General features: G+C 42.4%; 1 protein-coding gene across 1 annotated transcript; it reads left to right on the top strand.

Annotated features, from left to right (window-relative positions):
• Window positions 1-46: 46 nt before the first annotated feature.
• Window positions 47-10,252, top strand: ATPAF1 (ATP synthase mitochondrial F1 complex assembly factor 1). Its single transcript, XM_054384226.1, has 9 exons — window positions 47-249; window positions 602-710; window positions 1,262-1,312; window positions 2,067-2,129; window positions 3,525-3,575; window positions 5,436-5,483; window positions 7,733-7,828; window positions 8,380-8,487; window positions 9,448-10,252. Exons 1-9 carry the CDS (start codon window positions 47-49, stop codon window positions 9,640-9,642), a joined length of 924 nt encoding a protein of 307 aa, XP_054240201.1. The 3' UTR covers window positions 9,643-10,252.
• The last annotated feature ends 3,376 nt before the right edge of the window (window positions 10,253-13,628 follow it).

Here is a 13,628-nt window from a genome sequence, read left to right as displayed (position 1 = left end):
GGCGGGCGGAGCGTTGTGGCGGACGGACCGCGGTGGAGCGGGAGCCATGGCGGGGCCGCTGCTACAGGCCTGGGGGCTGGGGGCAGCTCTGCGGAGCCGTGCTGCCCTCCGCCCGCTGGGGCTGCTGGCTCCGCCGTGCCGGGAGCTGGCCGGGCCGGGGCCGGGGCAGGGGCAGGGCTCGGGGGAGGCGGCGCTGGAGGAGAACCCTTTCTACGGGAAGTACCGGCACAAGATCCAGGAGCTGCGGAGGTGCGGGGAGGGGAGCGCCGCGGCCTGACGGGGTGGAAAGGGACAGGAGGGTGGCCAGTAGTAGGGGGCTGCCTTTTGGGAAGAAGGGGAGCTGGATGCTTTTGGGTATAGGCAGGTAATTTTTAGTTTTGTGCCCTTCGTTTAGACCAAATACTTTCTCGAAATTCGCATGTAGTTGGCACCAAAAAAATGAGAAAGTCCTTTCCCGACTTCATCAGCTTGGTAAAGAGTTTTGCTAATAAAAAAATAGATTTTTTTTTTTTTTTTTTTTTTAAGGAAGCACCGCACCAAACAGTTAAAAGGCAAGGCTGTATTAATCACCCGGTATTGCAAACTCCCTTTTCCAATTCAGATCCAGTCCAGAGGTGTTTGAGTCCCGTATGGAAAAAAGAAGTGAAGTAAAAAAGCAGCCTGTGGGACGTTCCAAACAAGGAGAATTTATCAGATGCATGGAGGAAAAGGCAAGGCAAATTTTGTTTGTTATTCACATATATTAAAGCTGTAATGTCAGTTATGTAGGGTCAGCATAATGCTACAAACATGCAGTGTTCCCATCGATGAAGAGCCCCAGAATTTGGGGCTAAAAGTCTTGTTTGGTATTCTAGTGTAGTATTTTGCCTTTTTTTTCTTTTATATATATATATATATATATATATATACTGCAAACTCTGTACTTGAGGTCTTAAGGCTTTTATTAGTTGCAGATTAGTTTGGCCAGATGGAATGACATATATTGCATTTATAATTTTTTTAGTGCAAGAAATGTGCTTGATAATACAAGATCCAAAATGCATAATAGTTTGCTTTTAACTATAAATTTCAAGGCCAGAAAGCATTAATTTGCATGGTGACTCATCTTGTTTTCATTTCTCAGATAATAATTTATTAAAAATTCACTGCAGCAATCAAGTATCTTGAGGTTTTTGTCAGCAGGCATGTTATATATGGCAAGAAAGGCAAATAAATGGTATGGAAGCATCAGCTATAAAAACTAAAGAATATTTTCCTCTAGGCAGAAGGCTTGGGCACAAGGACATCAAAGGGAGGATTCACAAAGGATAAGGTAAGGGTTATGAATTTAAGTGTTAGGAGAGGATATGCTGGTAAATCAAGGATATAAACCAACTTATATTGCAACTTCAAGTGCTTCAGCCAAGAGCTTCCTGACATAAAATTAATGTTCCTTATGCTACACTTGAGTGTAATGGTTTTATTTACTATCTATTTACTATTACTACTACTACTATTTACTATCATGCTCAGTCTTAAACCTTCTGGCACTCTGGTTTTATTATCCTGCCCTTTCTCTCTTAGACCCTGGAAGTTCCTGCTAGTTAGATCTGTACCAAATGCTCACAGTAATGAATGGAAAGAGTTAAGCAGCCTTTACAGCATGTAAATACATTTCTAAAGATCAGCCAGCAGAGGGACAAGAGAATGTTTCTATTCTCTTTCACAGTCTTGTATTTTGGCAGGCATTCTGTGTAAATCTGCCAACAGAGCATGTGTCAGATGGCTGAAGGTGAAAGGCTACAGCGACTCATGCAGCTTCAGCAGAGTCTGCACAACTGGAGCAAAGGGTGTTCTGTGTCCTGACAGAATCTCCTCTGTTCTGCCTCAGTGTGTTCTCTCTCAGTGTGTTACTGCTTATGATTTACTGGCTTCTTTGGCAATTAAGAGGACTAAGTCACACTGTAAATTGAATTAAGTTCCTCTAGCTTGACTTTGTTCTCCATAATTGCATCCATTCACTCTGGATTCCCACATGAATCACAGAACTGTCATCATGCCAGATTCCTTTTTGCTTTCTCTTGCAGACGCTTGATTCAATTCTTAATGTTGAGATGGTGAAAGAAAAATCAGCAGAGGAGATAAAACAGGTGATGGATTTAAATAGAATGAAGTTTGCTTCACATCCCTGCTTAGTAGTAATCTGCATGTGAGGATGGAGATCTTACTTAGACTGAAAAATCCATGGCTATGGGTGTGTATTTATAGAAAACATATTCCCATGCATATCAGTGGTAGAAGTTAAAGTTTACTCCATACAGTGAAAACCCAGGTTGTACCCACTCAATAAACAATACATCTAGACTCAATTGCTTAGAAACTGTCTCTACTGTAATTCTTATTGTTGACATTTAATGTGTGGCAGTTGAATTTGCATTAGCAAGCTCCTGTCAGGTTTGGAGCCAGGTAAAAGGAAATCCTAGCAGTAGCTCATATGGATTATGCTACATCTGTTTTGCGGGAATAAACCCAAAGCTTTTGCCACCTTGTACCTATGTTTGTGTTACTTGTCATTCAGGTGACTCTGTACTTGTACCAAAGTTGGTTGGGGGAAGAAGGAGGTGGGTGGAACTGTTTGAAGAACAGTGTGAATCAAGCTCCTCACTCTTAATACCTGCTTGGCTTTGCATGGTGTTCCCTTTTATTTAGTTATAAGTCACATCTGTTGCACATTTCTGATGCAGCTGGAGTCAGATCTGGCTGTTTTTTTCTTTATCAGACTGGATGCCGAGAAACAGATTGTTTAATGGGAGTAGCATATCTGAAGGAGCCTTCTGGCACAAATCTAGCTACTTTCCTGATACCTCAAGAATTACAGAAGTGTTTATGTGCTTTGCAGAGGATGATGTGTGACCTGTTGTAGCAGGGTGTTTATTTGGTAACTCAGGAGTTGCCTTTGAGTTCCTCTGTTTCTGCTTCATACTGATAATTCTTATTATTTATGAAGGACTGGGGAAAAACATCCGAAAAAGTCCTGAACTCTGGGCTTTTACCTTTATTTGTCCATTTATTAAGGACTTGGAGTTTTTATGTAGATATTACCCTCCTGCTGTGGTGAATAAAAAGGTTGTGAACACAGAGGAGCATTGCAGAACGTTGCACTGTTGATGTTGCACTGAAGATGTTATGTATGTTCTCTTTAAAAAACCCAAACAAAACAACAGCAAAACCCAACTCAAACCCTCTAGAAATCATTAGCATGATTGTTGGGGAAAAAGTAAGCAGTGCTTCTGATGCCTAGTAAATTTTGAGCCACCTCTGAGCCTGCTGCTTATTTCTGTTACCTAGTTAAAATCTGTCGTTTGGTACAAGTACTTTGGAACCTTAGAAGTGTGATTCATTAGCAGTGAAGCCAATCAGGCTTTACTAAATAATGACTTCTCAAAGTGCTTGTAATTGCTAGTTGACTAATTGTTTTTAAAGCATTTAATATTATTGCTAGGTGCTTGATTTTAACTGTATGTCGTCTCCTTTGTTTCCTACAGATTTGGAATCAATATTTTTCTGCAAAAGATACAGTTTATGCTGTTATTCCTGTAAGTAGCTGTCCTGTAGTTCATGTGCTTGAAAGGCCAGTGTGCAAAGTTTTCCTTTCTAACTGTGGTTCTGTTACTTTTGAAAGCAGTCATTGAAGGAAAATCTGGTTTCAAGAACGAACTTTCCTTCTGGACTGAATGATTTTATTGTCCCAAATAAAAGCTTTTGTTTCCAAAAATACTTATCCCATTTTTCTCACTTACATCAGTCTCAGTAAAGCTAGTACTACTTGTTTTCTGCACACCTGGCTTGAATTCCCAGGCATTCTTTATTAGGAATACTTAGTACTCCTTGCAGGGCCCTAGGATCTATTAAGGAAGCATTTTGTATTTCCACATCACTTTTTTTCTCAGAATTTCTCATTTCTTTCCCCTGTGCCCTGCAGCACAGACTGCTAACTCAAATTTAATGTGGCAGTAGTAGAGCACTTGGCTCATAACTTGCATGTGGCTAATCACTTCTGACTCTCATTCATCTGAAATCATTGGCAGTGCTGTCTTTGATTGAGAGGGGTTGGGGTTGGACCCGATGATCTCTTGAGGTCCCTTCCAACCTCTGATGTGATACTGTGAGAGAGTGCATGGTGCTTCCTGTGATAAATTCATACTTCTCATTCCTGATGGCTTTACCAGATGTTAATTGTTGTTCATCTGTATTAGGCTGAAGTAGTTGCTCTTGCTTTTGGAATTTCTTTCTCTTCTTTGTCTCAGAGTCTCTGTGTGATTGTGATCTCTTAAATCTCTCTTTTCACAGCCGGGCACAAACTGTGTGTTCCTTGAGTTCTTGAAACTTCATTTAGATCCAGGGTCTGATTTGCAATTGTACTTGACCCTTTGGGCTGCAACTGGAGTCAGTGGGAGGCAGTATTGGAAATGTATGAGGTGCTGTATGCTCTGAAAGTGACGACACAGGATTTGAAGTCAAGCAGCTTCACGTTTCAGTTTTCCCAACGTGTGGATGTTGTGAAAATAGTTTGAATTGCACATTTACTGTAGCAGAGGGACCCCCAAGCTGGGGCTTCCAGTTAAAATGATGGAGGTCTTGCATTAGTGGGGCTGGCACTGTTCTTCGGTGCACAGTTTTAAAAGAGCTTTGGAAGATTTTAAGGCTTAAATGTAAACCAGATGCTAAGCACATTAGGAAGTAGTTCATGGTGTCATCAGGGAGAAAAAAAAAACATTATGTCTTTTGCCAGAAGATTTCTTTAACTGGAAGAAGGGCCTCATATAATTCTTGAGTGCTCAGAAGGACACATAGGGGAATTTCATGTTGATGAAGGGCATATGTCTTCTTTCCTGAACAGCTTAGAGTAGGGACTAATAATACGGTGCTGGGAAGAGAAGAGAAGGCAAAAGACTTGGGGGAACATAAGAGAACACATGAAAGAGATTGCCAGGTTTCAGCAGCAATGACCAAATCAGTTTATGGATTTAATATCTAAGTAATCAGTATGTTGTTACAGTAAATATCTAGGCTGCATTTTAATACTGAAGAACGGATGACTGTGATGTAAAATCCAAAGTTTGGGGCCAGAGATACATCATCTTGCTCAACTATTGGCACTACATGATCCAGTGGAGCTATTACTGACAGAGGATTTAATGTAAGCCTGAAATGTTGGGCCTCCAACCTCCAGAGAATAAAGCTTTCAGTCCAGGCAGTTTGCTGCTGCATCTTGGAAACAGCAGTTTTAAAAATAGGACTGGGAAGGAAATACAGCTTTCCATGCACTTGTTAGCTGTCCTCACAGTGAGACCTTCTGTAGATGGAAGTTGTAGCCAGTACTGGTTAATGATTGTGAATAACTGCATCCACAGTTGTGTTATGAAAATTGATTTTCTTTTTCTCCTTCCCCAAAGGCAGAGAAGTTTGATTTAATGTGGAAGAGAGCCCAGAACTGTCCATCGGTATGTATGGCAGAGACTTGCAATGTGTAATGCAGAGCTGTGCTGTATTTCTCCTCTTTAAAGTCTAATTCATGAACTTTTGACCCTCCTGTATTCAGACTTGTTATCAGATAAAAGCAATAACTTTTCATATGGATTAGACAGTCTGACCTAGCTAATTGGATACCTACATACAGGAGATGTAGGGTTCAGAAGTGAGAGCACAGAATCTCCAGGGAATAGGTTTGCTACATGCCTTTGTTTTTCCATTAAGTGATGTCTTGTGGTTAAGTCTGTTCTCTGCAGTGCTGGGATGAGAAGTCTTTTAGGCCAGCTTCAGTGATGTTCCCACAGATCTCTCCTTGTTACTTAAAGCATCCTTGCCTTAATGGTTGCTTGAGTTGCTCCCCTTTCTTTCTGTGTCTTTACTGTCAGTGAAGACAGGCAGCAGTATTTGAAAAGGAAGAAAGCAATCAGGATGTTTGGGATCTGCCCACAGAGAGAGCTGAACCTTGTCATCTCTTAGCCTGCTTTTCCTCATCATAAATGTGCATGGCTGTGCTTTCTTCACCACACTGGTGTGTGGTCTGTGATAGGGGAACACTGGTAAGCTAACATGAGCTATTGGCATGGGAGCCATACTGGGCAGGTACTGTCTGTAAAGGAGTGTGAGCTGTCCAAAAAAGACTCTAGAGCATGCACTGCAAAACTGAGTAGTGTAAGTTCTGTTGCAGAGCATTGTGATTCCACAGCTGTGATAGGATGGAAGGGGCAGTGGGGTGTAGTTAAACCCTTTATTAGAGTTACAGAGTAAATACTTTCTGGGTTGTGTGCACCAGCATGGCAAAGCATAAAATGCTGAGAATGGGTAACATGGTTACTTCAGAAATGAGTGGATTCCCAAGATCAGGGTTTGCTGTTTCTCACATAAGTTGGTGGATATATTGTAAGCCTCAGTTAGAAGGTTACTGTGTGAGTGAGCATGTTGCTTTGAAGAATCACAGATTTCCTGGTTGGAAAAGACCTTAAGATCATCAAGTCCAACCATAACCTAACACCTCCCTATACACCACTGTTAGATCATGTCTTTAAGCACCTCATCCAGACACCTACAGGGATGGTGAATCCACCACTTCGTAGGGCAGCCTGTTCCAGTGCTCAATGACCATCTTTTGGTGAAGATTTTTTTTCCTAATATCCAATCTAAACCTCCCCTGGTGCAACTTGAGACCTTTTGCTATCATCCTGTCACTTGTTTCCTGGGAGAAGAGGCTGGCAGCTCCTTTCAGGTAGCTGTGGGGAGCAATGAGATCTTCCTCAGCCTCCTCTCCTCTATGCTGAACAATCCCAGTTCCCTCAGCCATTCCTCACAGGACTTGTGTTCAAGATCCCTTACCAGCCTTGTTGCCCTACAAAGTCAAACTACAAAAAAGAAGAGCTGACAAGCTGAAGGATATCTTTCTGTAGTGTTGTACCTTGTACTGCTGGACTAGTCTTGTTTTCTGCTGAAAGTAACTTTACAGTAATCTGTCTGCTGAAGCATGGATTTTGTGCAGATTTCACTGTGCTGAGACAGAAGTGAAATGTTTTCAGTTCTTTGTAGAAACAAAGCAGATAGACTTCCCTACAGTTGAGAGGGAGACTTTTTTAGATCTGAATGGGGAGCTTTAAGGAATTGATGGATTGGTCCTGTGTGTTTCTTTTGCTATTGAGGCTACTTGGAGCTTGGATTTATAGCTTTAAGTGGATTTCTGTACAGTCCATTGGCATTTAGTCAGGTGTGCTGCATGCTCTTCTACTCCCATTTTGTCTTTTCCCTCCATGTGGGAAAACAAACAAGTCCCTAGCTTACAGAGCCAAGAGACTGCCAATCTCTAGAGAAAAATTGATGCCTGTTATGGAACAGTTGGTGAAATGAACAGCATTAAACACTCTGAATGCCTCTTACCTTATATTTGACCATTTCTGCTGTTAATTTTCTAGAAGTGAATAAATGTCAGAGTCTGAATGTTCTCTACTGTGCCATCCTTTCCCATTTCTGTCTCATACAATACTGATGTGCCAACATATTTGTTAATGAAATAATACTGATGAAGCAATGCTAGTTTATGATCTGCTTTGAAGTGTGGTTTCTGCTATCCTTGTGGGGCAAAAAAAACTTTTTTTTTTTTTTTTCCTCTCTTGTGGTTTATGCTGCAGGCCACTATGCCATAAGCATCATTGTATTCTGTAAAAGGGAGAATTGCTGTTTTTTTATCATTTTTCTGCAGTTCTTATATGCTTTGCCAAGAAAAGAAGGCTATGAGTTCTTTGTGGGACAATGGTCAGGAACAGAATTGCACTTTACTTCCCTAATAAACATTCAGGTGAGTGGTTAAAATAAGTAAAAAAAAAAAAAAAAAGGCTTAGGATCTAGAAATATAGAATGTCAGCACCTTTCAATATATATTGTTTGCTAGAGAGTTTAACAGCCAGGTTGTCTATCTTAACATGAATTAGCAGGTAGGAACTCTCATTAATTATGGGTAAATGAGTATGTGTAAGTATTGTGTCTCTCCAATGTAAAGGAGAATGAGGTAGAAGTCATCTAGTCATAAAATAAAAGCAAGAGCCAAGCTTTTTAGAACTTTTTCTGGAAAATCCCAGTGCGTACTCTAAGATGAAATGTCTTTCTGAAAATTGTGGGATCTTTCAAATGCAAAGTGGTGTAAAGGAAAAGCCCAGCCTAACCCTCCAAATCCCTTGTTTTCTGTAAATACAAGGAATAATGAACTTTTAATTAGAACTGACCCTTAAGCCCTGAAAAATTACTGCTTCCATAGCAGTTAATACTCAAAGTTTTGTAATCAAGCTTCCAAATCTGCAATAGAGCTGAAATTCTTTATGGGATACTGACAGGTTTCTTTATCTCATTCAGACTCAAGGTGAAACTGCTCCTAGCCAGCTGGTCTTGTACCATTATCCTGAGCTGCAGAAGGAAAAAGGGATAGTACTAATGACAGCAGAAATGGACTCCAAGTTCCTGGTAAGAGAAATCTGCTCATTGCCTTTTTTCATTTTATGCTGCAACTTCTCCTTCAGTTTTGAATTAAAACCAAATTGAAATCTTTAAAAGGCTGTTGCCCAAAGAAGGAGGACTCTTACTAGATTTCTTGAACCTAATCTACTTAGTATTAAGGAAAGCTAGAAGGAAATAATCAGTGTTTGTCTAGCTGGTGATTCCAGCTTGTGCATTCTTGAATTCTTAGTTTTTATTAATTAATTCTTACCTTGGCTACTGTGGTTACCAAATGTAAGAATTAAAGAATATTGTAGTTTGTTGTTGTAAAAGAAAAGGGGAAAAAAAAGGCTTTTTTTTTCTCTTATGAATGGAATCAAATTTAAATGAAAGCTGTTGACACCTGCCAACAAGTTTTGAAGCTTGTTACTACTTGTCAAGTCAGGAGCCCTCCAGAACTGTGTGCTAGGTTTCTGCATGCCTTTGCTCGTTTCTCTGTGTGGGTGTGCTGCTATTTGCATGTCTGTAATAGCACAGTGCTAGAATTAAGAGCACCAGGGATGGTGGAACAAGATAACTAAGCATCCCACCTCTAGCTGACCTACTTAACACCAGTTCTGAAACAGTAATGCATTTGCCCTCTTGTGTCTCAGAGTAAACAATCAATTTTTGCAAATAGGTCAGCCATCAGAAGGGAAAGATGAGACTTTGATGCATCTCCAGTGCCATAGAGTGGGCAGGGATTATGAAAGACCTATTTTACCTATGAGGTGTATGCTCAGCAGGAGGGTAGTCTAACGACATGCTGCTGAAGTGTCTTAAGTGGGTCAGGAAGGAGAGGGAGGTGGGCTAAACTAAGGTGACTTGGAATTGAGTCATTCAGAGAGCAGGACTTGCAGCCTTTCAGCTGCTGAAGAGTCTTTTTTCAGTGGGAAACTCAAATCCAGCCAGAGCTCCCAGCAAGACTGTCTTTGTTTGAACTCACAGGTGGCCCATGAAGCGCAGTGCTTGGCGAATCAGGTGCCCCTCTTCTACGCGACGGATCGCTCCGAGACCTATGAATTAGTGGAGACCTTCAACCACAGATCTAGTGAATTTAAATATATGTCAGTGATAGCAGAGCTTGAGCAAAGTGGGCTTGGAAGAGAGCTGAGACCCAGTCAGGCTTCTGACAAGTCCTAGAGCCTGGCCTGCAGGTGAAGAGAGCCAGCAGAAGGCAGGTGTTTTCCTCGATGGATGGTCCTGTCTCTTGTTTCATGGATGTAGTTTGGCTACAGGAAGGATCTGGAGACATCCTTGCAGTGTGATAGCCAAGCCTGTCTGGCACTGATATAAGATGAGGACTTGGGCCATTTAAACAGTTGTCTAAATGGAGCCCTGTACTTCAGTCTAACTTTATCAGAATGAGCAGTTTTCCCATCCTGTAACTTACTGCTGCATGCTGTATTTATGTATTCTGAAAGAAATTGACAGAAAGAGAGCTATGTAATGGACTGTATTGGCACCAGGAGATGGAGAACAATCAATATTTCTTCTCAGTAAATACTTTTTAAATGCCCTCCACCATTATAATTGCATGGGCCAGTGCTTCTTTTATCTGTGTGGAATTTGTACAGGCTTGTCCATCAAAAAGAAGAATAGGACTGATGGTCATAAACAGACTCCTCTTTGTTATTTTGTGTGAGCTTCCTCATGCAGATGTAGGAACCTGTGGTCTGTGTTTTATTCAGGATTAAAACCCAGAGTGACTTATATTCTGGGAATTTTGTGCATCTTAATGGATTTACTAATTTTGTCTGTTGCTGTGTTTCTGTCTTGGATTACAAACACTGTTTTATTTTTCTATGTTTTTGCTTTATAAAACTGATTCTTTTTTTTTTTTTTCCCCAGACTGGTATCTAGTCAGCCAACTCTACACGTGGTATAGGAAGGGATAGAAAATAGTTCTTGTTCCCATTTCAGGAAAGGCACTATCCATAAGTGCAATAGTAACAGAGGGAGGCACCCACTGGTTTCTCAATTGCTAAGTGACAACTCATGCAAAAAAGGGTTGGTATGATATCCACTGCTGCTTTCACTCAGCAGTGCTGGGAATGTTCTGGCTTTATGAACTGCAGCAGGTGTTGTTTTGTAAACCTGCCTTCAACAGGAGAATCCCAAGGCCTTCATGCCTCAAGCTTCTCTGGTTTTCATTCCCAGCAGAGGCAGCCAGTGTGTCTGTGGACAGGGCAGACTGCAGCAGTGCATGTGGATTACCAGCACAGCACCACTGCACAGGCAGACAAGTAAACAGAGGACAGCAAGGAGCTGCTCAGGAGCAATGCTGAAATGTTTCCCAGATCCACATCAAATCTCTGGCACTAACTAGCCCTTAGTACTTACTATCTGTTAACTTACCATCATCCTGCTGCAGCTGGCAAGCGTTCCCTTCTTTTGCTAAAGAAATGGAGGCAAGAAGGGCACTCAACTTTTCTCTCTGTTAGAGGAAGACCAATCTTTTGGACAGTCCTACTATCAGATTTTCTGTGCTACCCCTAACCATGACCTGATGTGGAGGTTTGATGAGTTATGAAGGGCTCTTACACAGTCTGTTTGTGAGTGTAACTGTAGGGCCCTGTTGCCAGAATGCTCTCTCTCTCCACTTTCTCTGCCTATCCTTTGGACATGAACAGTGTTCAGCTAAGCCCTAATGGTAGATACTAAGGTTTTATTGTTGGGCTCTATTTTAGCAGCCACTAGTGTATGTTGGGTGTGAGCTCCTGCCCATTCAGGGAATGAGAAGATGTTTTTAGAAGAGGCACATCTTCTCCTAGAGCTTTGCTGTAAGGAGATAGCCATGTTCCCTGGTAATGTCATTTTTTTGTTGTTGTTTCCAGTTGGTGTTGGCCCTGTGAGCGTGTGCGTAGCAGTAGAATAATAGGAGATGCAGACAGAGCTGTTAGAATCTGAACAGCAAATCACCTTTATTAAAGAGCCTGTCTCCCTTTCTAGCATTTGTGCTCCATTTATCATTTTCTCTTAGCTGAAATAAGGGTAGTTTTGATGCATTATTTGCTTCCTGCTTCGAAGAAGCCAAAGTTGCCGTATTCATTTTTGATACAGCTATAATATAATGTCCCTGGATGAGTAATGGGCAACAGGAGTGAAATTTGAGGCTTCCAAATCTGCAGCTGAGCCTGTTTCTGAGTTTAAAAGGTCAGAGTTTCTAGAATTATGCTGTAGCAGTCACTACCTGTACTTTTGAGTGTGGCTTTTTCAGTCCATCATGTGATTAATCCCAAGATAAGATCTTTTCCAGGGATTTAAGACAGAAAGAAATGGCAAAGTCAAGGAAAGGGAAATATTCTTGCATGCATTGGAACAACTTCTAAACAAGACTGAGACTGAAAAGTCTACATTGATCATACAGCCTGCAGCCATTTTGGAAAAGACAGCATTTTCTGGCCCTGGCAGAGGTGGAATGGACTGATGAAGGGAGCAAGGGCTCGTTTCTGCAGGTGCAGTCATGGCCTTTGATGCCATAATATGTTAACCCCAGTGTGGGGTGGGATGAGATGACTTGGCACAGAAATGACTGACTTGTGTCAATGATCTGGTGCTGGATTGCATCACCCCAAGGAGCAAAGCACTGGCTACAACTTGTGTGTATGTGTGCAATGGCAGGGAGATAACAGAGGGTTTACAAACCTGAAAGTTCCACACCTGCCTGGGAGGTATTCCCAGATCTGCTGCTGGGATTGGGGTTTGCTGCAGCTCCAGGAGGTGTTACTGCTGTGTTTTCTCCAGGAAGACAGTCTGATGGACTGCCTCACTGAAGTGCTGTTGTGAGCCTGGAAACTTCAGACAGCTATTTCCTGCTGTACTCCTGTGTGCTCTGTATGTATGCCATGTAGGAATACAGATTGTAAGAGCAGCTGGCCTGGTAGCCTGAGATGCTGCATCATCAAACCCAAGCATTTTGGTCATGGAAAGCAGAGTTGTTTCAATATTTTGTGGGCCAGCTGTCAGGTGCAGATTTGACACTGAATAAACTCCCTAATTTGGAAATGGAAAAGTGGAATCTTTGAGCACTTTTTGGAAATATCTAATGTGTGTGCCTGTGCTACAGTTAGGACTTGAACAGCACACTCAGAGCTGCTGCTGTGGTGGTGATCAGGCTGAAACAACAACAAAGACCCTTGATAAAAACGTTCAGGAGAAACTCTAGGCCTGATCTTCCATCCCATTGAACAATTGCTGCCATGGGGAGTCACTCATCTGATTTATTGGCCCTACAAACCATCCTTGCTGCAGAAACAGGCCAGTGGTGGCCCATGGCTGTGTGGCTTCTCCAGTGTTTAGGATGTGCTTGTGCACAAACTGCACTTCTGGCTGCCTGTCATAGCCTCAGCATGGGTTGGCTATGGGGATTGGCACCTAGAAACTGCCACACAGACACAGACCCCTGGGCCTGTCTGTAGTGTTGTGCAAACTGGCAGCTGTGCCAGTTTTAAACCACACACACATTAAAAAAATCACATAGGGGTTGTAAGATTTGGTGCACTTAGGATCTGTGTGGAGCCCAAGGGTTACTGAAAATAACCCTCTTAGTCTTGGCAGGGGAAGAGAAGGTCACTGTGAGACTCTCGTGCCCTGCAGCCACTAGAGGGAAGGTTTGTCTGCTTGTTCTGAGCCAGCAGCATGCACACAGCTTGCGTGAGCCTCTCTGCTCTGCTTTGTGAGCTTGGGATGAGTTTTGTGCTAGAAAAAAACCCTTTAGATGCCCAGGCTGCTCCTACAAGGTTAATCATAGAATCATAGAATCAGTCAGGGTTGGAAGGGACTACAAGGATCACCTAGTTCCAACCCCCCTGCCATGGATAGGGACACCTCACACTACAGCAGGCTGGCCAGAGCCAGATCAGGCTGGCCAGAGCCAATAATAATGTGGCCAGAGCCCATGATAACGTGGTGGGCTGCAGTGACTTAGACCTAGTGTCCAAGATGAGCTGCCTTGGGGAGGGCAAGCATCCTGCAATAGTTTTCCAGGTCACTTTGCTGATTGCCAGTCTGTGGGCCAGGGTCTTCCTCAGCTGGATGCATCTGGCTCTAGTAGCCCTCAAGTGGCCATGTTCATGCAGAAGGCCAAATCTTCCCCGTGGTCCTCTGTAGGCTTCTGCCCCTGCAGC

Source organism: Indicator indicator, chromosome 10 (assembly GCF_027791375.1).
Source record: "Indicator indicator isolate 239-I01 chromosome 10, UM_Iind_1.1, whole genome shotgun sequence".
In the NCBI taxonomy this organism is placed as follows: domain Eukaryota; kingdom Metazoa; phylum Chordata; class Aves; order Piciformes; family Indicatoridae; genus Indicator; species Indicator indicator.
Note: the sequence above shows the minus strand (reverse complement) of the source record. Positions and strands in the feature narration are given on the sequence as shown.